The 25,204-nt window shown below is 38.1% G+C and overlaps 1 protein-coding gene across 1 annotated transcript in view; it reads right to left on the reverse strand.

The window, feature by feature from the left end:
• The window catches only part of ADGRA1 (adhesion G protein-coupled receptor A1), a 475,442-nt gene that overhangs the window by 158,520 nt on the left and 291,718 nt on the right, over window positions 1-25,204 (reverse strand). The window contains exon 12 of the mRNA XM_073353951.1: window positions 22,337-22,552. Within this exon, the coding sequence (XP_073210052.1) occupies window positions 22,337-22,552 (216 nt within the window). The remainder of the gene's footprint in view (window positions 1-22,336; window positions 22,553-25,204) is intronic.

Here is a 25,204-nt window from a genome sequence, read left to right on the forward strand (position 1 = left end):
TAGTTCCCAGGACTGAGATCCTCTATCAGAGTTCAGCTCCTCTTCTGATGACAGTTTGCAGGTCACTGGATTGCAGGTTGGAACTTACTAGTTTCAAAGAACCCTGTGGACCAGGCTTCAAGACGCCTTGTTGGATCATATTAAAGAAGTTCTGTATTAAAATCACAAATGAGTTTGATTCCCCAGAGTTTAAATTCCAGGGTATTACTAATTAAGAGGTCTCTTGGTTTTTGGTACTGTTTCTCTCCCTCTATGTGTGAAACTTGCAAGCTGCTAATTGTGTTAGTACATTCTAAGACAGAGTCTATTCTCAAAGCAATTCACAGAGAGAGAGACTCAAAGCAATACTCTGTAACAACAGAAACAGCACCCAGAGACTCCCCGCCCTTTTGTTGTATTAACAATTGTGATTAAAATAGAGATAGAGGATGTATGTGGATGGATGCTTGGTGTGGATAATAACTGAATGATCAGGGAGGTGCCAGCCTAAGAATCCAGTGTCCATCGGCTGAAGAAGGCGTCAAGTGGAAATAACCAGAGGACCCCCCCGGAGGGCAGACTGGAATCCACCCAACAGCCTCAAGGATGGGAGAACCAAAGAACAAGATAACATCTTGGAGCCGTCAGGAATGTGCTATCTGCTGATTGATTCAGCAACAGCATGATGAAGCAATTCCCATAGACTGGCATAGGAAGAAATTCCTATAAAAATAGACTCTAAAAAGTGAGAACTTTGGGGTCTGATTCTGCAAACCAACTTCCAGGAGCATCAGATGAGCATCTGACAAGGCCCTGCTCCCTCCTCATGTCCAGGCCACCTGGCCAGTGGCTTAGCATGAGCAACTCTAAGGCTGGTAACTATGATGACAACCTTGCAGAACCTGTGTGTGTGGGTGTGTATGTGTGTGTGTGTTTGTATGAATGAATGTGTGAATAAATAGGAGATTGAATGGAATGTTATAGCTATAACTAACTGCTTACTATGATTCTTTCTGTATTCACAATAAATGTGGTATTTTGCCTTTTTCCCTTTAATAAGATCCTGCTGGTTTTTATTTTATTGGTACAACAGCCTGGTCTCTGACACCATTCCCTCCCCAAGGGGCACCATTGAGGCGATGTGGGACCAGACTTTTCAGGGGGATTCCTATGGAATGCTTGTACAAGCGCAGGGGCATGGACTTTTTCCTCAGGTTCCTGAATCCATTCGTGAGGACCATATCTCTTCCAGTCAACAAGATACAACAGCTTGCCACATTTATGTTTTGAGTTCAGGATTTCATTAAACACGTATTTCTCGTTGCCCTTTATCTGTATCAGTGGAAAAGGTGTCCATCTTATGGGAGGAAAAGGGTTTTCGATCGAGGGCTTCAAAAGTGAGACATCAAACACCGGGTATACTAGTACATCTGTGATGCCTTGCTCCAGTCGGTATTGGCATTGAGGCAGAAGAACTGCATGGCATAAGAGGCTACAGTGCCCCTGTTAAGCTTCCTTAGGGAAGCCTCTGCTGGTTGAGCTCAATGTGGATTGTCAAATAGCACTGACATGCCTTGGAGGAAGACCTCCCAGATGGACAATACTGGGCTGTCACACTCCACGCAGGGGGAAGCCCAGTCTAATACTTCCCTGGACAGCAGGCTGATAACCAGGCTCACCTTTGCACAATCAGTAATACAGGACTGAGGGTGCATCATGAACAGAAGACGGCACTGGTTTATAAAACCCTGGAATAGCTGGTGATTACCATCAAACCATTCCAGCAGATATAGAGGGGAACAGGGCTCTGTGAGCCATGTCTGGAGTGCAGCATTTTCAGCATACAACTGCATGAATTGCTCCTGCAAGAGCACATTCTCTGAGGTCAGCTGGACGACACGGGCCTGCAGGGCTTTGTTGTCTGCCTGAAGGCAGGTGGCCCACTTGAGTGGATCGGTGCTCTCAAAGGGTTAGTCAGGTCCATTCTGCTGGTACCAGGACCAAGTCTGTGACCTAAGCAATCCACGGAAACTGTGTAAATGATAGCCAGTGTGCATGCATAAATCAAATAGCTGCATGTACATGTGACCATTCAGCCTACAGACTCATTTTAAGATAATCTGTCTGAGTCTTTATTAAATCAGCTAGATAAGTTCCCTTCATGCATAATTCAACAGATATACATTGAGTAATTCCCCAAGATGCTATGAGAATAACATTCCAATCAGTCTATATTATAAACAAACTGGAAGTTTATCATCAGAAACATAAATGATGAATCAACAGACTTATTTGTAGAAGGAATTCACTTTAAGTTCATACAACAAATGTGTTTGGACTTTCAATTGTCTTTACAGACTATTTGTAGACATAGCATCTAGAAGTATTCTTGGAGTCAAAGAAAACTCATATATAAGCATGGAGAATGAATATTTGTAGCTCCATTGTGGATTAATGATGATGGAAAGAATAACTTCACAGTACTCTAACTCTGGGGAATATACGTAAAGTTGCATCCTGGATATATATCCTGAATTCTTAACTTTAAAATCAGATGTAAATGGTTCATTAGAACTATTGAGGCATTAAAACTAAGACAAATCTTAACAATATGGAAAGGAAATACGAAAACTAGTTTAGAACAATAGATTAATTCAGTGCTGAAAATATGGAATTTTGAAGATAATTTTTTATAAAATACATTCAGTAGATTGGCTATGATCATATCTGGTAGCACTTTTTTAGATCTCCACAGTATGCATTGAATAAGAGCTTAATTAATTTACAACCTCTCCTTCACATTTTATATATGATATGCCAACCATACATAATTCAATAATGCAGGAAGTGCTCTCTATCCAAACATGAATCAGCAGATCAACATTTATTTAGATAAAATTACTTTCATTGAGATAGCCTTGTGAGATGCAGTGCGTATGTCTTCTTTGTGAGGGGCCCAGGGGAATGGTAGTCATGCAATCTTACTTCATATGTTACAAAAATTGTAACGTAAGACACAGTCTAAAACAGCAGACAAAAATGAGTCACAGTTTCAGTCAACTCTTTTTACTCTGACGAGGCTTCTTAAGGTAATTTAAAAAACAATTACTTGTTTTATTGCAAGAGACATTATTCCATCTCCCTGGGGCTTTAACCCCACAAAAGATTGACTCTACAATGTATTATCCTATTTTGATATCACATCCCCCCTCCTTCTCTCTTTTCTTGTTCATTTCTTTCTCTGTGCTATTTTTGGTTTGGTTTTCTTGTTATTGGTTTATATATCTATACACACAAGTTTACATTGAACTCATAACGCATAAACTCATCATTTATTCTATTTATATGGTAACTAATTCTTATATTATTTCTTCAAAACTAATTTTGTAAAATATTGCCAATTGAGTACGGCCAAGTCCATGCATTCAAAAATAATAAGACATGATCCCAAAGTTATGAGATTTGTTTTTTAAAAATAAACATTTCAGATTATTTTATTTGCCTTGCATCTTCTGAGCCATTAAGATTTTCTCTGAAACAATGAGGGCTACAAACTTGCCCGGTTTTTAAATGAAAGCTCAGATTCTCATGTCATTACTGGATTCCAGTAGCTGGGGCTTTAATAAAAACAATTATCTCAAAATCGTGAGAGTTGGCAACTCTGCTAATTCCTGCCTCCACAGAAATTTACACTCCGTGTTTTAGTAAACACACAGGAATTCTGATTTGCAACCAACTGGGGCAGGAATATGCCATATATTCCCTCTGGGGCTGGCAGACGCTGATCGCACCTGTTTCAAGGAATTGTTTTATAGGGTGGCTAGTCAAAGAAATAGAAGGTCACTTTAGAGTGGTTCCATCCAGCCCTGGTTTTCCCAGTGACCCGAAAAGGAGAATGTGTAAAGAAGAAGAAAAAAATCACAAGGATTCAGACAGCCTCTAGAATGCCAATGAGTAACAACAACTACAGAAGTTACTGGATACTGAACCCTGTCACATGACAGGAGCAATTAATCTGTTGCAGCCTTGATGTATGTCATCATCATTTGACCAGGACAAGAAATAAAGATCAGTCTCTCTTCTCAGCATGATTCTTAGCTTCAGAAGAGAACTGAAGAGCTGCCAAAAATATAACAAAAGGAAGCTGCCTGAAGTTGCCAATCTGAAAAGGAACTGGGCAGAATACAGGCAGAGCTAGATGTAACACTTTCAGGTTCTGCTGGAAGCAACAGGCATTGAAGACAAATGAGACAGGCTGAAATTCTCCACATAAACCCAGATGCATTGGAGATCTACAATACATTCCAATGGGACTGCAAACAGCTAGAAAATGTCATTCATAAATTTCGGCAATAATTTAATTCACGCAAGGCAGTAACTTGGGAAAGGCCCATTCTCTTTACTTGAAACCAACTGTGAGGTGAGAACACTGACCATTACGATTTAGACCTGGGTAATAAAGCTAAGTCCATGTGAATTTGAATATGTGTAACCCCTTTAGAGGGGGTGCTTCTGAAATACCACACTGAGCATTTAGGGGACTCACCCTTAGACTATAGCATTAATAGTAGCAGAGGCTCAGGACTCTGATTTCAGGTTACCTAGAGTCCAGGACAGAGATAGAACTGGCTAGCAACACTACCAGAACCAATCATAAGCCAGAAGTCAAAGACAAAGGGTTTGGTTTTACTTTTGGTTTTAGCTGTATTTGGGGAGTGGAGCAGAGAGAGAAGCTACACACCTGGGGGTGAGCCTTCTACCCTCCACAGTCCTATGCAAGGGAAGACTTGGAACTCCTGGGATCCGGGGACACTGAGCAGTGTCATCTGAGCAGATATCAGAAACCCAGGAGGCTGAGGAGAGTCACAGTCAGGATACCAAGAGCCCGTCTAACTGTACATGGGAATCCAGATCAGAGAGCCACAAAGACAGTCTTACCATCCTTGGTATGGAGACTTTGGAAGAACACCCCTCTTTATTTATTTTTCTATTTTGTTCAAAGCTGGCCAATGATTGTGTGTTAAATATTTTATCTAGGGACAAACCCACTGTGTTCTCTGCACTAGGAAGGGTTTCCCTGAGTGGAGGCACCAGACACTCTCATAGGTGAACCAAGGATCCATACCCCTGAAAAAGAAAAGGGAAAGGCTGGATCCACACCACAGGGTGGAGTCTACAAACAATTACTAGATGGACTAGGTAAAGTAAGAATTATTTAATAGTCAGCAAGATTGTTATTGTGTGAAACTGACGTGACTCTCAATTACAAAGACAGCTGATATTTGTGGGGCTAGAGAAAACTTCCCAATGAAAGAGTTAGCAAACAATGAAAGAACTGAGATGCAATTAAAAGTGCACTTCACTTTATAATGTGAGCTGCCAAAAATCCATGCATCATGTAGTGCAATAAAGGTTTGATGTTTCCTGAACTTTTCTTCAAATAAGTGTAAATTAAAATTGTTCACTTTTTGACATTTAATTATATAAAATTTAATAAAAATATTCTCTAATGGGATGGATGGCTGATAGTTAAACAGCCACTGTGAGCATATTTTCAAACTTGGTCACCTAAGTCCAATAACTGCATTTGGCCTCTCAAATCTTCATTCACACACCCAACCTATTTTAAGTTCTAATCTTCTGGTGTGAAGGTGGGCACCCTCAGTTAGTGATTTTCAACCTTTTTCATTTGTGGACCCCTAAAAAAATTCACATGGAGGTGTGCACCCTTTGAAAATCTTAGACATAGTTTGTGGTCCCACGGGGTCGGCGGACCACAGATTGAAAACCACTGCTCTAAGTCATCCAAATTTGAAAACTGAGCTCCCCTACTGTAAATAGGAGAAGTAGACAGTGTAGCGAAACTGCCCTGTAGAAAGAACACTTTGGATTAGCCAACTGTAACTATCCCCTGGTTGCTACTTTTGTAATATATACAGCATAAGTACATTTTGCTATTCAGTATCAAGTATATTTTGATGACTGAAAATAAAGTGGCCCTTGGAAGCCAAAGATTAGAAAGAGCAGTTACAGGTATTCAGCTCATATATGGAACTATGGTACAGCATGATATGGTATGTCTTAAAATGGGCCACATATGAAAAACACATCATAACTGCAGTAAATTGCTCTATTAGATTTAGGGTCTAGTTCTTGAGGTGCTGAGGGCTTCCTCAGAATCATGCCCCAGGAAACTTGTACAGTACTCAGTGTTCTACTTGTTCTTTATTATAGTTAATACCATTAAGTTAACTTCAAATATATTCTAACAACTGAAGTGCTATATTATTAACTGTTACAATATCAGTGTGGTTTTATTATCAGATTTATCTTAATTAGTGTACAAGCTATTATTTAACAGCACATTGCACATGAAGAAGTTTGGCAATTTTGCTTTCTTGACTCATAATAATAATCCTATCTTCTAATGCACTTTGGGAAATCATGAAAAGTACTTTCCATAACAGGGGAGAATGCAAAGAGAATAAGAAGAATCTTTCTTACACACACCATTTTGAATTAGAAATAGATAGCTTGATCAATCTTTCAGATATGTCTGACAAGTCATGTAAAATATGTATTTTACAGGATTCAAGAAAGTCAGAGGAGAGTGAAAGGAAAGAATTTCTTGTCAGATACAATTTTACAATTTTTTCAATCTTGTGTTTCTTATTTCTTTTCCCTACCCAAATTTCATATATATCTATATTGGAAATGCAAACTCCATATGTCTTTAATGGACAACCTAACATAAATTATACAGCTAGATGAATAGATTTATCTTTGGTTTTGTGAACACTTTTTGGGAAACTGAACATTGTCAAATTTTGTTCAAACCTGGTATTTTTATCCAAACATTTGTTGTTTTAAAGATAACTCATGCCTACAGAAACATCAGTCCAGAGATAAAGTTATAGATGTAACAACTGCTTGGCAACTGATACTACTATTTGCATAATGAACATTTTATTTGCTGAAAGAAGGCGACATATGACAGTAAGAGGCAAGATGCAAGATATCTGTAGGATACATTTTAAAGATGTTTTTATTATTACCACAAAAGCAAACAGAAGCTATATATAAAGTATAGGAAAATGAGATAAAATCCTTTTTCCTTTTTAAAAATTTTTTTTGGAAGAACTTATGTGGAAGGATAAGTAACTGCATAGCTAAAAATCTAAAAGCATACATGAAATAAACAATGAGATGATGGGAAAAGTGGGAATGATTAGTGTGTACATAATACATTACCCATTTGTTGTACATGTGAAATCTATTATTATAGCGCAATTTAATCTTCTTGGTAATTTTTTTTTTTTTTTTAGATATTTGTAACAGGAGGGGAGCATTTACATTTAAAAGACTATAAAAATAAAACTATGATAAGGTAGGAAATATGAGGTGGCAAATTGTCGTCCATATAGAGGGATCATTGTAGGAAGTATAGGTATTTACATAGATGATTTGGTTTTGGGGGAGGGTGGGGGAGGGGATGCATTCTGGCAATTTTTTTAAAAAAAGGAGGTGAGTAAATCTTCTTCTCATTAAAATGACCTGATCCAGCAACTGAAAAAAAGATGCTCAGTTTTCCCCACAACTGTTTTTTACTTCTCAAAGTAACTACAAACAAATTCATTCCTGTGAAGAGGGCCAGCACAAGTCCTATGCCCCACTCAAGTCCAATTGAAAATAGATGATAGTCCACTCCAGCTGACTATTCCCATTCTCGACGCTAGATATATTAAAGATTTATGCCTAATTATGATTTCAGGTTGCATCATCAACTTGATAGCTGCAACAATACAACAATGGCCCAGTGACTTCATTTTTAATATAGCTACCTTTCTATTTTTCCTAGGTCTCCGTTCTTATCAAAAAGAATATTGCAAGTCATCAGTACATATTTTGGCATTGATATGAATGGAATGATAGGTACAGTACATGTGTATACAGTCTACTTACAACACATCCCATTATATCATAAATCTTGAAACTGAAACCTTAATGGATTAAAAAAGCCAGTCAAATGACACAGGAAGGAAAAAAATCTCGTAAACTGTCTATGGAATGTAAGGATATCCCGGTGTGAAAGTAGCAACCAAGTACACACACACAGAAAGAAGCAATAGATTCAAAAGAATTACTGTACAAACATAGGTGCAGACTATGTAGCATTTGAGCCAATTTCCTCATGAATATCCACAGCAAACACCCCAAAAGACATCAATATTTAATATTACAATAGCAGGATGCTTTTTGCACTTGGATATCACAGTGGTGGGTGATGAAAAGGTAGAAGAACAAATTACAAAATTCTAGTCTGTAAACAGAACATTTATTACTCAATCTTGATTTATATACTGAGGAAGTGCCTTGCAATACTTGGATAAGAAAATCTGAAACCAATGTAAGTTATTGGTTATTGGTATGTTATCTTCCCTTCTCTTTCTTATCAGCATTGAGTCTAACTGCCTCCAGATGATATACAGTACCTGTAAATTAGAAAAGTCAGTCCTCTGTTGTGTATCTGTTCTCTTGAAGCAGCACAAACTAGAAAAGACAATTTCTTACTAATCTTACATACACTTGCATCTGGACATTTTTTTTGGTGTTACTGTACTATTCCATCTGAAGCCAGCAAAATGTTTATTAGGGAACTGGTGGCAATTAATGTGGCTTAGAGCACCATATCTTCTATTATACCCTACGCGTACCTATCAATTTACTAAATGTTACCACGCTGCGGCATCAGAGATACTGCTGTTCTCCCATCTTCTAAATAAAGAATACCCACCATGGTATCTCTAATACTACTGTGCGTTAAAGGTTGACTTTTATGGCTATGATTTTGTTTGTGTGCGTATTTATACCCAAAGAGATTTCTTCGAATCACATCACCTGTAACTGATGCATAGCCATCTCCTGACTGAAACAGTCATTGTTTCATCGCATAATACATTAAATGTAGAAGTGAAGAAAATCAGATCCAACTGAATTTACTGGGAGAATTTTATGTTGGCAGATTTGGCTAGGACAATCTGGTTAAAGCACTCATAATCTTGTGAAAGTTGCCATGAAGTATTTATATGTCAGCAAGTAGAAAAAATGTAATCTTGAAATTAGATTCTACTAACTTTTACCATTTTTTTCATTTCCCTATACTTCTGAATTCCCTTATCTGAATTTATCTTGCCTATATTTTGTGGGTATCCAAATTTTGAGCAAAACTGAACTGTATATCTGTAATGGATGCACTTCCCATTACAGTCAATAGGCTTTAAACACATGCGTATTGTTAAGTGCTTTCTTGATTCAGCTTGTTATGTAGTTAGAGCTTTAAGGACTCAACTGTGCACACAAATCAGTTGTTGGCACAAACTGGAACCGCAAAATGAAGGACACTCTTTTGAAACTTTATCCACTGGAGAGCTGGAAAAGCTGCTTCCAAATGTCTTCCCAGTCTTCAAAGTAACAGAAGAAGAGTTATTGTTCAAAAGCCAAGTCAAAACTGGCTGGTTTTAAAAAGTTCAGTATGAAAACCATTTTGAAACCTATAGCTGTTTAGCCCTGCATGTGAAACATTCTGGGTTTTGACACTTTCAGTATAAATAATAATTATTTATATAAGAACTAGCTTTTGCATTAATGGGAAAGTTAATTAGTGCACACTCTGCTAGGCAGCTTCTGAACAGATACAATTAATTATCCACAAAGATTCTGACAATTTCACACATGCTGAATTATAGAGTAGAAGGCACTTTCATTATGAGACCTATTTTCTGGACCTTATAACTTTCCCCTTCAAATTCCTCTTTGGGCTTCAGTTTTCCATGCTTGATCCTAGCTCAAAAATGTTTTTTTCCCTCTTTCGTGGTGGAAGCAGTTGTACTATATTCTGTCCTCCACTCTTTTAACTCAAGCACTTCTACCTAGTGACTTATGATCATCATCTTTACAATTACTAAAATTTACACACTATTTTTATAATTTGAAATTCAAAATTGATTCTGGGCAAAAGGAAAACTGCTTCTCACAAGTTGATTGCATATTTTTCAATTCACAAGTCATTATGGTAACAGTTCCATTGAATAATATTATTTAACATCTGAAAATATTATACCGTGAACAAATAAGCATAGGTTTTTGTCAAGGTACTTTAAAATCCAGGTATGTTTCTTCATGGTTGACATGTTTAAAGTTATAATACCAATTCAACTTTTAACATCCCAACCTACGGACATCTCCTGTAATGCAACCCGACAAATCAAAAGGCCAGTCTCACTCTGAAAAACATAAGAAGTAAATAGAACTGAAAAGCTAATAGGAATGTGTGGAGTGCAATGTGCCTACCTTGAATTTTAAAATGCAAGGCATACATACAGGAAACGAATATTATTGTTGCACCTCTGAAGCATTAACTCGATGATTCACCTCTCTGTGAGAAGACCCGAAGGGAGGTAAGGCTTTTTATTGTGGTTTATACTCTGAAACAGCAATCACTTAAGCTGAGACCTGCAAGTAAAACGCTTTTTCAAAGTCTATTTATGACACTAACTCTAAGGCCCTATCTATATTACAAATTTGACTGTGATATTAAAAGTTTTTTAAAAGTTTTCTTTTAACAGAATTTTAATGATAGTATAGAAGGGCTATATATTTAATGTACTGTACATGTTCAATATGGGTCATATTAAGTTTAAACTGGATTTCAGGTCTGAGCTTGAATCAAGACTAGAATTTGGGTTCAGATTTGACAGGACTGAAATTTCATGAGTTGTTCTCACAATATCTGACCCCAAAATGCAGGAATATCACTTCTTGTGATAGCTTGATAGCAACCAATGCAGCCAGAGCAAGAGATGGAATCAGTCCTAGTTGTGAGTTTTTAGGACAAGGGCCAAAATATAAACCAGAAGGATCAGAAGTCTGAAATTCTGGCAGCATATAATAAAGAATGATTGATGTTCTTCAATCTCAAGCATTGTGGAAAAAATCTAAACCAACTTGTCCTTTCTTGAACACACACACACACACACATAATGGTTCCAGTATTTTCCCCTAAGTCTGAAGTCATACTAAAATACTTTATTATTATTATTGACTTGGTATAATCAAATTGTTCTGATTTTCTTTCTCTTCAGAGGTAAGAGGTTTGATGACAATAATGGTAAAGCTCTGTGTGCGCGCATAGGGGGGAACTTGCATGGTGCCTACTTGCAATACCTTTAGCTCTCACTATTAGATACTCCCTTTCTTTTGTTCACTCTCCATTGGATTCTGGAGTTACTGCCTTGACTTACTTTATGGAAAACATCCTAAAGTTGAAATGAAAATTAAATTGAAAATCTGTGAATCAGACAGGAATGAACTGCAGGCTTTAGGACATCTTGAGAACATTACACGTTATTCTCCCAGAAGGGTCTTGCTGATAGTGGAATCAGAACTGGATGTTGAAATGTATTAAAAATTGTTTCCTAAACTTCTGTGAATGACTGCTCTTTCTCTGTCTCTCTCGCAGGTGCCATTTTTGTAATTTAGTTTTAATTTTTTTTGTCCTTATAATTTGTTTTATTTTACCTGTTTAACTCTGTATTCAGTACATTATGCCCAGTTTAGTTTTCCTCCTTCCCAAAGGCTACAACTGGATGATCTATTCACAGCAAAGTATTTAATCATTTTGCCATATTTTTCTATTTATGAAAATAGAAATAGCAGGCTCCCAATGTTAGGAGTTTATTATTCAAATGACAATATATTTCACCCTACATCCATAAATTGTTTTCAAACTACTTATTGTGGCTACTGCTTGAGTATTTACTATTCTTTTATTGTGTAACTGGTCATCTACAACATGTGGGTTTTGTTTATGCTCCCTGAATTGGATGATTAAATATCTCATAAATAAATTACAAGATAGTTATATACTTCCAGGACAAAATCATGTAAATATTTCTCTTTCCTCAAACGTTTTTGAGGACAACAACAGTTAGTACTTATGTTGGTGGAAAGCAAATAACAGGGATTAGTAAGAGTACTGTTGTAGTGATTTTGTGGCTTTTGCTCCTCCGCCCCCACCCATATTCACCCAGGTCTAATTAAGGAAATGCTAAAAGAATAATTAAAAATGAAAAGTAGTCTTTGAAACTGAGACCATCAGCCTCCCATCACTGCCACTGATGGGCCTGATTCTCCATTTTCTTGCACCTTGTGTAGTCATTTACAACTGTACAATCACTATTGTCAATCAGTAAGGTTTCATTTTGCATCTAGTTTGCACAGGTATAAATAGCTTTTGCAAAGTGCAGGGCAGTGGGGAATCAGCATGGATCAGATAGCTGGAATTCTCCAGCTCATTTTATTGGGAGAGAACAGGTACAGAACAGGTGAAATATAGCTACTCAACTGTTTAAAATAAATTAAAAGAGAACTGTTTAACTTACTAGTGGCAGAGAAAAGCCAGTCTGTGGAAAACTCTCACTTATAGAATTAAGTTAAGGAATGTACTTAATGCTGCAAACTCACCTCTTAAATTTAAGCTCTGACTAATTTTTTTAGTCAAGCAATAAAACCCATGAAAATACGATAGGAACTGCCACTCAGCCTCATCTATAAACAGCAACAATGTGCTGATATAATATTTATAAATTCACATACACATTCACATGATAGGCAATGATCCACTTAATGAAATCACTTCTCTCAAAATATCTCATATACTCCAAAATTGTTTTGCATGCTAAATAAGTAAAACATTCTTTTCAATTTCCATCTTCTTCCTGTGTGTACATTCAGTACTGAGGGTTTCCCTTCAGTATTGCATATGGGTTTGAAAGCAAGCTTTGCGTTACCCTATAGCAGCATGGTAACAGAAGAAATGTTCATAGACCCAGGGGAAAATAACTACTTAATTCCATACTTTCTACTATTACTAAGAGCTGGAGGTACAGATGAAACTTCACACTAAAGCATGGAAATGCAAACTGAGGAAAGGGTTTTGGTGGCGAGGCAGGGGAGAAATAGAAAAGGTGTCACCGGTGAAGGTCTTTAGTAACTGTAAAGATGGCTGCTCAGTGCTTATGAGGGTGCACACTCTGCACCAGCCATCAGAACAGAGCTGATTGCTCCTCCCAAGCACATTCTAGTGCCAGTGTCCCACATTCCTCTCTGCCCCTTTCTGGATGATTTGCTTATCGGGGGAGGAAGGGGTAAACACTCCTATTTTCATAGGTAACCCTTGCACACATAGGGAAAGGAGACTCTTTGCATTCCTCCCCCATCCCCAACACAAGGACCACTCACAATTGGGTCCAGCAATAATTTAAATGCTCTATGTTCCAAGGGCACATTTGTTTTTATACTCCTCTTAATTTGCGGAGCTTAATATTTCTACATTTTCTAGATATAAAAGTGTGCTGTATTTAAGGAGCTGAAAAAGATTGACTTGCATCTTGTTTCAAATTACATTGCAAACTCTTCTGCACTGCAATTGTGTCTGTTTACATGTTAGTCTACTTCCCAGCACCATGGGACCCCCAAAACGTTTGAGGCCTTTGGATGCTACACCAATAAAAACTGATACTAATGATGATGATAACAATAAAAATAATTAACAATAAGATGGAAGTGGAATCTTTTCTCTGCCAGTGCCTGATACAAATGTATCGGATCAAAGCTTATAATCTTCTCTTAGGTAAATGCCTTACTGACTTCAGAGGAACAGCCGTGTTAGTCTGTATTCGCAAAAAGAAAAGGAGGACTTGTGGCACCTTAGAGACTAACCAATTTATTTGAGCATGAGCTTTCGTGAGCTACAGCTCACTTCATCAGATGTTTACCGTGGAAACTGCAGCAGACTTTATATACACACAGAAATCATGAAACAATACCTCCTCCCACCCCACTGTCCTGCTGGTAATAGCTTATCTAAAGTGATCAACAGGTGGGCCATTTCCAGCACAAATCCAGGTTTTCTCACCCTCCACCCCCCCACACAAATTCACTCTCCTGCTGGTGCTAGCCCATCCAAAGTGACAACTCTTTACATAATCAAGTCGGGCTATTTCCTGCATAGATCAAGGTTTTCTCACATCCCCCCCACCCCCATACACACACAAACTCACTCTCCTGCTGGTAATAGCTCATCTAAACTGACCATTCTCCAGGTTTAAATCCAAGTTAAACCAGAACATCTGGGGGGGGGGGGTAGGAAAAAACAAGAGGAAACAGGCTACCTTGCATAATGACTTAGCCACTCCCAGTCTCTATTTAAGCCTAAATTAATAGTATCCAATTTGCAAATGAATTCCAATTCAGCAGTTTCTCGCTGGAGTCTGGATTTGAAGTTTTTTTGTTGTATATTGATATACGCTATATTGATGACATCTTCATCATCTGGACCCATGGAAAAGAAGCCCTTGAGGAATTCCACCATGATTTCAACAATTTCCATCCCACCACCAACCTCAGCCTGGTCCAGTCCACACAAGAGATCCACTTCCTGGACACTACAGTGCTAATAAACAATGGCCACATAAACACCACCCTATACCGTAAACCTACTGACCGCTATTCCTACCTGCACGCCTCCAGCTTTCACCCTGACCACACCACACGATCCATCGTCTACAGCCAAGCTCTGCGATACAACCGCATTTGCTCCAACCCCTCAGACAGAGACAAACACCTACAAGATCTCTGTCAAGCTTTCTTACAACTACAATACCCACCTGCAGAAGTAAAGAAACAGATTGATAGAGCCAGAAGAGTTCCCAGAAGTTACCTACTACAGGACAGGCCTAACAAAGAAAATAACAGAACGCCACTAGCCGTCACCTTCAGCCCCCAACTAAAACCCCTCCAACGCATTATTAAGGATCTACAACCTATCCTAAAGGATGACCCAACACTCTCACAAGTCTTGGGAGACAGGCCAGTCCTTGCCTACAGACAGCCCCGCAACCTGAAGCAAATACTCACCAACAACCACATACCACACAACAGAACCACTAACCCAGGAACTTATCCTTGCAACAAAGCCCGTTGCCAATTGTGCCCACATATCTATTCAGGGGACACCATCACAGGGCCTAATAACATCAGCCACACTATCAGAGGCTCGTTCACCTGCACATCCACCAATGTGATCTATGCCATCATGTGCCAGCAATGCCCCTCTGCCATGTACATTGGTCAAACTGGACAGTCTCTACGTAAAAGAATAAATGGACACAAATCAGATGTCAAGAATTATAACATTCATAAACCAGTCGGAGAACACTTCAATCTCTCTGGTCACGCAATCACAGACATGAAGGTCGCTATCTTAAAACAAAAAAACTTCAAATCCAGACTCCAGCGAGAAACTGCTGAATTGGAATTCATTTGCAAATTGGATACTATTAATTTAGGCTTAAATAGAGACTGGGAGTGGCTAAGTCATTATGCAAGGTAGCCTGTTTCCTCTTGTTTTTTCCTACCCCCCCCCCCCCCCAGATGTTCTGGTTTAACTTGGATTTAAACCTGGAGAATGGTCAGTTTAGATGAGCTATTACCAGCAGGAGAGTGAGTTTGTGTGTGTATGGGGGTGGGGGGGATGTGAGAAAACCTTGATCTATGCAGGAAATAGCCCGACTTGATTATGTAAAGAGTTGTCACTTTGGATGGGCTAGCACCAGCAGGAGAGTGAATTTGTGTGGGGGGGTGGAGGGTGAGAAAACCTGGATTTGTGCTGGAAATGGCCCACCTGTTGATCACTTTAGATAAGCTATTACCAGCAGGACAGTGGGGTGGGAGGAGGTATTGTTTCATGATTTCTGTGTGTATATAAAGTCTGCTGCAGTTTCCACGGTAAACATCTGATGAAGTGAGCTGTAGCTCACGAAAGCTCATGCTCAAATAAATTGGTTAGTCTCTAAGGTGCCACAAGTCCTCCTTTTCTTTTTACTGACTTCAGTGCGGGTTTTGCCTGAATAAGGAGGAAGGTCTGCAGGATCTGTCCCACTGTCTCCATTTTACAAATGGAAGGGAAAAGAGTGTGTTTGAGCATTACTTTGTATGATTACTATTAGAAAAAATGCATCGACTTCTTATTGAAACAGCTTCTGTGCTCAGTCCGAGAATAAATCTGAAACCAGTTTAAAAAAGGTTCTGCTTGAGACATGGACACCTTCTCATCTAAAAAACACAGATCAAGAAAATACGTCACCACTATAGAATTGCTTTTACTATGGTTAGTGTTGCTGTAGCTGTGTAGGTCCCGGAATATTAGAGAGAGACAGGGTGGGTGAGGTAATATCTTTTACTGAACCAACCTCTGTTGGTGAGAGAGAAGCTTTCATGCTTAGATAGAGCTTTTCTTCAAAGATATTTCCTCATCCACCTTGTTTCTTTACTATATTTAGTATAGATAAAAGAGAAGAAAAGGCAGCTTACAATGTTTCAAGCTAAATCAAGCTGAGTTTCACTCTATTTTATTTTATTAAATTGGGAATGAAGGATGCTTACGTGTACCTTTTCCTGTTCTAATATATCTTTTTTGAGATGGGGCCACGAAAACTGCATGCACTATTCAAGGTGTGAGAATAGCATGGAGACAATATAGAGACAATATGATATTTTCTGTCATATTATCTATCCCTTTCTTAATGATTCCCAATGTTCTGTTTGCTTTTTTGACTGCACATTGAGTGGATGTTTTCAGAGAACTATCCACAATGACTCTAAGATCTTTCTTGAGTGGTAACAGCTAATTTAGACCCTATCATTTTATATGTATAGTTGGGATGACGTTTTCCAATGTGCACTACTTAGCACTTATCAACATTGAATTTCATCTGCCATTTTGTTGCCCAGTCACCCAGTTTTGTGAGATCCTTTTGTAATTCTTTGCAGAATGCTCTGGACTTAATTTGAGTAGTTTTGTACCATCTGCAAATTATGCCACCTCACTGTTCACCCCCTTTCCCAGACCATTTATAAAGATGTTGAACAGCACAGGTCCCAGAACAGATCCTTGGGGGACCCTGCAATTTATCTCTATTCACTGAGAAAGCTGACCATTTATTCCTATCCTGTGTTCTTAACTTTTAACCAGTTACTGATCCAATAAAGGGCCTTCCCTCTTATCCTATGACTGCTTAGTTTGCTTAATAGCCTTTGGTGAAGAACCTTTTCAAAGGTATTATGAAATTCCAAGTACACTGTATCAACTGTATGACCCTTTCCCACATGCTTGTTGACTCCCTCAAAGAATTCTAATAGATTGGTGAGGCACAATTTCCCTTTAACAAAAGCTGTGTTGACTCTTCCCCAGCGTGTGTTCATCTGTGTGTCTGACAATTCTGTTCTTTACTATAGTTTCAGCCTATTTGCCTGGTACTGAAGTCAGACTTACTAGCCTTTAATTGCCAGGATCACCTCTAGAGCCTTTTTAAAAAATCAGTGTTACATTAGCTATATTCTACCCATCTGCTATGGAGGGTGATTTAAGTAATAGCTTACATACCAAAGTTAGGTTTCAGAGGAACAGCCGTGTTAGTCTGTATTCGCAAAAAGAAAAGGAGTACTTGTGGCACCTTAGAGACTAACCAATTTATTTGAGCATGAGCTTTCGTGAGCTTTAGTCTCTAAGGTGCCACAAGTACTCCTTTTCTTTATACCAAAGTTAGTAGTTCTGCAATTTCATATTTGAGTTTCTTCAGAACTCTTGGGTGAATACCATCTGGTCCTGGTGACTTATTACTGTTTATCAATTTGTTCCAAAACGTCCTCTATTGACACATCGATCTGGGACAATTCTTCAGATGTGTCATCTAAAAATAATGGCTCAAGTATTGGCATCTCCCTCATATCCCCTGTGGTGAAGACTGATGCAAAGAATTTTGTTTTGCTTCCCTGCAATGGCTTTGAGTGCTCCTTTAGCACCTTGATCTCCCAGTGGCCGCACTGACTGTTGGGAAGGCTTCTGGCTTCTGAGGTACTTAAAAAAAAATTGCTGTTAGTTTTTGTGTCTTTTGTTATCTGCTCTTCAAATTCTTTTTTGGCCTGCTTAATTACACTTTTGCACTTGACTTTCCAGGGTTTATGCCCTTTTCCGTTTTCTGCAGTAGGATTTCAGTTCCCATTTTTAAAGGATGCATTTTTGCATCTTTAACGCCATTGTTAAGCCATGGTGCCATTATTTTTGTCCTATTACAGTTTTTTTTAATTTGTGGAATTCATTTAGTTTGAGCCTCTATTATGGTGTTTTAAAATAGTTTCTATACAGCTTGCAGGCATTTCACTCTTATGGCTCTTCCTTTTAATTTCTGTTCAATTAGCTTCCTCATTTATGTATAGTTCCCCTTTCTAAAGTTAAATGCTACTCTGGTAGGTTTCTTTGTTATTTAAGGATGTTAAATTTAATTACATTATGGTTGCTATTACCGAGTGGTTCAGCTATATTTATCTCTTGGACCCAATTCTGTGGACTACTTTGGACTAAATCAAAATTGCCTCTCCCCTTCTGGGTTTCAGGACTAGCTGCTCCAAGAACAGTCATTAATGGTGTCTAGAAACTTTATCTCCATATCCCATCCTCTGGTGACATGTACTCAGCCAATGTGGGGATAGTTAAAATTCCCCATTATTATTGCATTTTCTGGTTTTGTTGCCTCTCTAATCTCCCTGAGCATTTCACAATCACTGTCACCATCCTAATCAGGTGGGTGGGAGTGTACTCCTGATGCTATATTCATTATTTAGGGATAGAATGTCTATTCCCCAAAATTCCATGGAACTGAGTCATTTAAGATTTTTATCATATTGGACTGCTTTCTTTCACATATAGTGCCACGCTCACACTAGCATGCCCTACTCACTCATGGCCTATATATTTTGTTCCTTGGTATTATTGTGTCCCAGTGATTACCATCATTCTACCAAGTTTCTGTGATGCCTATTACATCAATATTTAATACTTAAGTTCATCCATCTTAGTATTTAGATTTCTAGCATTTGTATACAAGCACTTATATAATTTGTCTATATTTTGTTGTCTGCCTTCATGTGATGTAATTGAATGGGACTCTTTCGTTTGACTATTTCTCTTCATTTCCTACCACTACTATCCTTTCCTCTTTACTAGGATATAGAATATCCCCTTTAATAGATCCTCCCCTAACGAATGTTTCTGTCTGAACCATGTGCTTCACATTATCTTTCCTCCAGCCCTTAGTCATATAAAAGCATCCATGCATGGGGCCCTTATGCCACATGATCCTTTTGCCTAAAATAGTATTATTACTTTTATTACTAATCTCTGTTCAATGTTCTGTAAAATCACAGATGACTTACAGCTATGTTAAGATACTTCTGTGTAAGGTATAAATAAAACAATAAAAGAACAGGAAGAATGTGATACTGAAATAACCTCTTGAGATGCCAAACCAAAATATGTAGGAGAGATTAGAGAAAAAAAAAGAAAAAAGTTAATCTTTTAAAGAATAATGAAACCTTGTATAGAATAACGTTCTTTTTCCTTTGGAAACTTGATGCCATTTAGAATTGTTCATGTGTTTGAATATCCAACTCTTTCTTATTCTACATCTGTGCCTGTAATCACTTAAGCATTCATATACTTACCAATAAGTCAGTATTACTAAAATGACACAAGTGTGTTTGAAACATCGCACTGAAGAATCACACTGTCACATAGCAGCGTGGTGGGGGCTGAGGAACTTGTCAAGTTTTAAGACTTAACCATTTTATATGTATCATTAGATCTGTTTTGATTTTATTTTTTAATATTGCTAGAATTGTTTTTTTGATAATAATAAAAGGAAAAAATTATCTCCTCCACATCTCTTGTATTCAAAAAACAGCTTTATTTAATCTTTCTAAACCAGCTCACCTTTGAACAGTGACAAAGCCTGGAACATTTCCACCTGAAAAGTGAAAGTTTTCAGTCATAATAACTTTTTAGAAACAGGAGGTAGAATGGAAAGCATAATTTAACCTTACCTACTATACAGAGGTCACTTCTGTTCTCAGTATAAGATGAACATAAGAATGGCTATACTGGGTTAGACCAAAGGTCCATCTAGCACAAACATTCAATAAAGAGATGCTTGCCTCATACCGAGCTATAATCTTTAAACTTACTAATGCATAGGTTAAAGAGACACTGTCGAATTTAATAGGGGCAAAATTTAACCTACTTTGTTATTTTTATATCTGTTTACACAGTCTCTGCCATTTTTGTAAAACAAATGCTTCAGCACTCTTTTCTTCTCAAAAGGAATGATAGATTCCAGCAGGTCAGCACTCATGTGAAAAATACTTTTCACATGTGTTGGAAGGGAGAAATGTGTGTAAGGAAAAGGTTTCATTTTCAAGGAGTTATTATAAACAAAGCGAAAAGAAAAATGAATTATAAAGTTATGAAAAATAACTTGACAGTCTCCTTTTAAGGAAGACTTGCTATATTTGCAAGCCTTAGTTTGGTATCAAATTTAGCAGTACATTCCTGATAAAATCTTACATTTGGTTATAATTATAGAACAATGGGGTTCTAAAGAGCATTATGAAATACCCTATTGCACCTGCAGTTTAAAAAAATATTTTTATCCACTGAAACTATATATGAAAACGCAAATTTGGATGGAAATTCTGACTTGGATGCTTTCTATAAACATGGCAAAATATGTAAGAAAAGATTATAATGCAGTGATGCACTGCCAAATTTTTATAAAAAGGGCTTCAACCAAAATGTTCTGCCTTAGCCTGTGATAAATCTTGCATGCCTGTGTGCTTATAGACATGGAGGATGAGGGGCTGTGGAATCTATTTGTTTTCCTATTTAAACCAAAATGCTTAATCATAACCAAAGGAGGAGACATCATCACTTGGCAAACAAACTTCTATGGACTGCATTTACTGGAAATGTTTATTCCTTGTTCCTGAAAAATATACCAAGTACATTCATAGATTTAGATATTTTAGGGCCAGAAGGGACCATTATAATCATCTTGTCTGACCTTCTGCATAAGATTGGCCAAAGAACCTTACCAGTAAACTCTGCTTCAAGCTCACAACTTCTGCTTGAGTTATAGCATATATATAGCACAGTGCTCAGCTTGTGTAGTTTGAAGTGTGTGTATATAGCTATATTGATAGATAGATTGTTTTGTAAGAAAGTGCAGGAGTATTAGTCCCTTGGGATCTTTCTTTTTTTTCCTTTTTAATGTAATCATTGACATTAGGTTCTACCTTGTGCATTCCAAGGACTAAAAAGTTGCTCTTCAGAAGCATCTTTGTAAGTTATCCTCTGTGTAGATGGTGTTCATCCCTACCTGGATGCTGCTAAACTATCAAAGGGAGGAAAGCTACCCAATCCTTCCTTCAATTTGGTGACAGAATTTTTACAAGGTTCTCCCAAGAGCTCCCTCCACTGGCATTACCTAAGTTACACAGAGCTTCCAAAGGCAGCACTAGGAAAATAAGTGCAATCAAAGTACTCTCAGAGTTCAGTAAGCTTGTAGTATTACCTAGAAAAGTATCATTTTGGAGTACTCAGCATTTCCAGGAATAAGCCTATTAAAATGAGATGCTGTTGGAGGATAACTAAAATTCAACCCTAGTTCTCTTAAATTTAATAACACACTCAACCAAACGCAAAATTTCCATTTCCCTCTAGATAAAAATTTCATTGTACCACTTCATTATTTGATAATAATACTGCATTCTATTAAGAGGCTTATTTATTATTGTTTTCCTTAGGCTGTTCCAAAACTCCAAGGTAATGCTCTTCTTTTATATCAAGTTTTGGAGATAAGAACCGTAAAACAATTTAGTGGAAGTAAAGACAATTTTTCTGAAAATGTCACTGTCCATGCAAGCTTAACTCACCTGAGAGTTCCTGACAAAACTCAGTATTTCCCATCGACTTCAATGGGATTGCTCACACGTGTAGAAGTTTGTAGGATCGAGCCCAAAGATTATAATTGCAAAATATATACTCATTTCTGTTTATATGTTGAATTTTTACATCATGCATGGAAACACTTATGCGATATTTGTAAACACAGCACACTAGTATTGGAAGTAAAATATGCATTTTTATCATACTTGAAGTTAAATATTTAAGACCAGTAACAAGTTACAATTACTTTTCTTATTAATCAATGTACAAGATTAAAAGCTCATATAATTATTTAATATAATCAGTTTGAGTCCTGCAGTGGTAAAGTAGTAATCTGCTTTGAATACAAGATACAAAAGAAATATATATATATATATATATATATATATATATATATATATATATATATATATATATACACATATGAGTCAGTTGTACACAACTGTTTATACCACTTACTTTGGTAGAAAAATTCATGAAAGAACCACTGAGACTGCCATCGTTGCACTTAAAATTCAAATGTTGGTCTGGGTGATAATCTGCTTCCCAGCTCCCCACCTCATGGATCAGTGACCTGTCTGAATTTTCAGATATTTTCTGGAAGGCAGTGCAAGTCATTCCTATGAAGCTAGATGGCTTGATCATAAAGGCTTCCAGAGCAATATTAAGGGAAATCTGTCAAAACACATTGAGAAACTGGTATTTTGCTAACATACTTTAAAAGGAATCGTTGATACAAAATATGCATTTTGTATACATTGTATATTATATATACACACACACACACACACATATGAAATAAACATAAGCATTTCAATAAAATGCCTAAAATAGAAAATATGAAACATCCATACATATTCAATTTGATTTGTATAAAATCTTGAATGTATATGTAGTAGAGCTAAGGAGAGAGATAAGCTTTAGGTTTCATTTCCAAATTATATCCTTTATAGTGAAATTACTGCTGACTCTCCTTATGTTTCTATTCCACTCAGGAAACAATTAGAGAGAACTCAGGAAAGTTTAAGATACTTTCCCTACTAAAGCATATCCACGTTATGCTGTGCAGCAATAAAAGCCATTAATATGTCTGTTAAGATACAGTTCTGGAAAGCAGGGAAAAGTATTATCATTGGTGCAACTTCCCTCTCAGACAAGAGCTGTTTTTGCCCTTTCCGTGTTCTGGTTCACTCAATCAAAATGGGTATGTATACATACTACAACTTACATAGGTCAAGCTGGCTCTGTGGATGAGGGGAAAGCAGTGGACGTGTTGTTCCTTGACTTTAGCAATGCTTTTGACACGGTCTCCCACAGTATTCTTGCCAGCAAGTTAAAGAAGTATGGGCTGGATGAATGGACTATAAGGTGGATAGAAAGTTGGTTAGATTGTCGGGCTCAACGGGTAGTGATCAATGGCTCCATGTCTAGCTGGCAGCCGGTATCAAGTGGAGTGCCCCAAGGGTCGGTCCTCGGGCCGGTTTTGTTCAATATCTTCATTAATGATCTGGAGGATGGTGTGGATTGCACCCTCAGCAAGTTTGCAGATGACACTAAACTGGGAGGAGTGGTAGATACACTGGAGGGTAGGGATAGGATACAGAGGGCCCTCGACAAATTAGAGGATTGGGCCAAAAGAAATCTAATGAGGTTCAACAAGGACAAGTGCAGAGTCCTGCACTTAGGACGGAAGAATCCCATGCACCGCTACAGAATAGGGACCGAATGGCTAGGCAGCAGTTCTGCGGAAAAGGACCAACAGGTTACAGTGGACGAGAAGCTGGATATGAGTCAACAGTGTGCCCTTGTTGCCAAGAAGGCCAAAGGCATTTTGGAATGTATAAGTAGGGGCATTGCCAGCAGATCGAGGGACGTAATCGTTCCCCTCTATTCGACATTGGTGAGGCCTCACTTGGAGTACTGTGTCCAGTTTTGGGCCCCACACTACAAGAATGATGTGGAAAAACTGGAAAACGTCCAGTGGAGGGCAACAAAAGTGATTAGGGGACTGGAACACATAACTTATGAGGAGAGGCTGAGGGAACTGGGATTGTTTAGTCTGCGGAAGAGAAGAATGAGGCGGGATTTGATAGCTGCTTTCAACTACCTGAAAGGGGGTTCCAAAGAGGATGGATCTAGACTGTTCTCAGTGGTAGCAGATGACAGAACAAGGAGTAATGGTCTCAAGTTGCAGTGGGGGAGGTTTAGGTTGGATATTAGGAAAAGCTTTTTCACTAGGAGGGTGGTGAAACACTGGAATGCGTTACCTAGGAAGGTGGTGGAATCTCCTTCCTTAGAAGTTTTTAAGGTCAGGCTTGACAAAGCCCTGGCTGGGATGATTTAGTTGGGGATTGGTCCTGTTTTGAGCAGGGGCTTGGACTAGATGGGCACCTGAGGTCCCTTCCAACCCTGATATTCTATAATTCTATGATGGGCTTATTAGTGGGCTCACATTTGCTGAGTGCAGTCAATGGAAGAGCACCGTCTTTACTACTCCTAGAGAGACGGTGTTTCATCTTTCATTATGTGAAGTGGTAATTAATGATGATGGGAAAGTTTTAACAGCAGCACAGCTCCGAAGAATAGCAAGTTTTCTACCCCTGGATTTTTGTTAATCGGGTATATTTGCTGCAGCAGAAACACAGTTTTGATGATTATTTGTAGAGTAACAAAGGTGCACATGGCACTTTATACAATCTTTTTCACTTGTGGCGATGAGGTTGTCTGGGAAATTTTGCCCCTTGATTGAGAAAAGGAAGGGACTCTAGAGTGTATGAGGCTCCAAGCATTCTAGGATACTCCTCAACCCCTTAGGCAATAGTGTTCCACAATAAGACTCAACTCCACTCAGTATTGATTAGAATGGGGTAAAATTGTCACATCAAACCCCAGCAAATTTGGAGTATGGTGCCAGTTCTGCTGAAGGTTTATTTTGCAAAAGATTTTCACATGACTTCATACTAAAGGAAAGTACTTTCTACCTGGCAGGGAAAAAAACAAAACAAAACAAAAAACCAAGCAAACATAAGACTCAGTTTAGAGCTGGGTGGGAAACTGTTTTCCTGTCCCAGGAAAATGTTTGAAATTTTGAAAATATTTCCTGTCCTGATTGGAATAAAAAGCTGAAATTTTGAAGTTTTTTGCTGAATGGATATATCACATTATTTCATTTTGGAAGCACTGAAATGTGGTATTTCTGAAGGGAAATATATTCATCAGGATCCCTGACTGCCTACTTGGTGAGCTGAAATGGAGCTGGGGACCCTGGAAGCCCTAGCAGCTGCAGACTGAAGTTGACATGATTCTTGTCAGTTTCATGACTGCCCA

Source organism: Lepidochelys kempii, chromosome 7 (assembly GCF_965140265.1).
Source record: "Lepidochelys kempii isolate rLepKem1 chromosome 7, rLepKem1.hap2, whole genome shotgun sequence".
Lineage (NCBI taxonomy): Eukaryota > Metazoa > Chordata > Testudines > Cheloniidae > Lepidochelys > Lepidochelys kempii.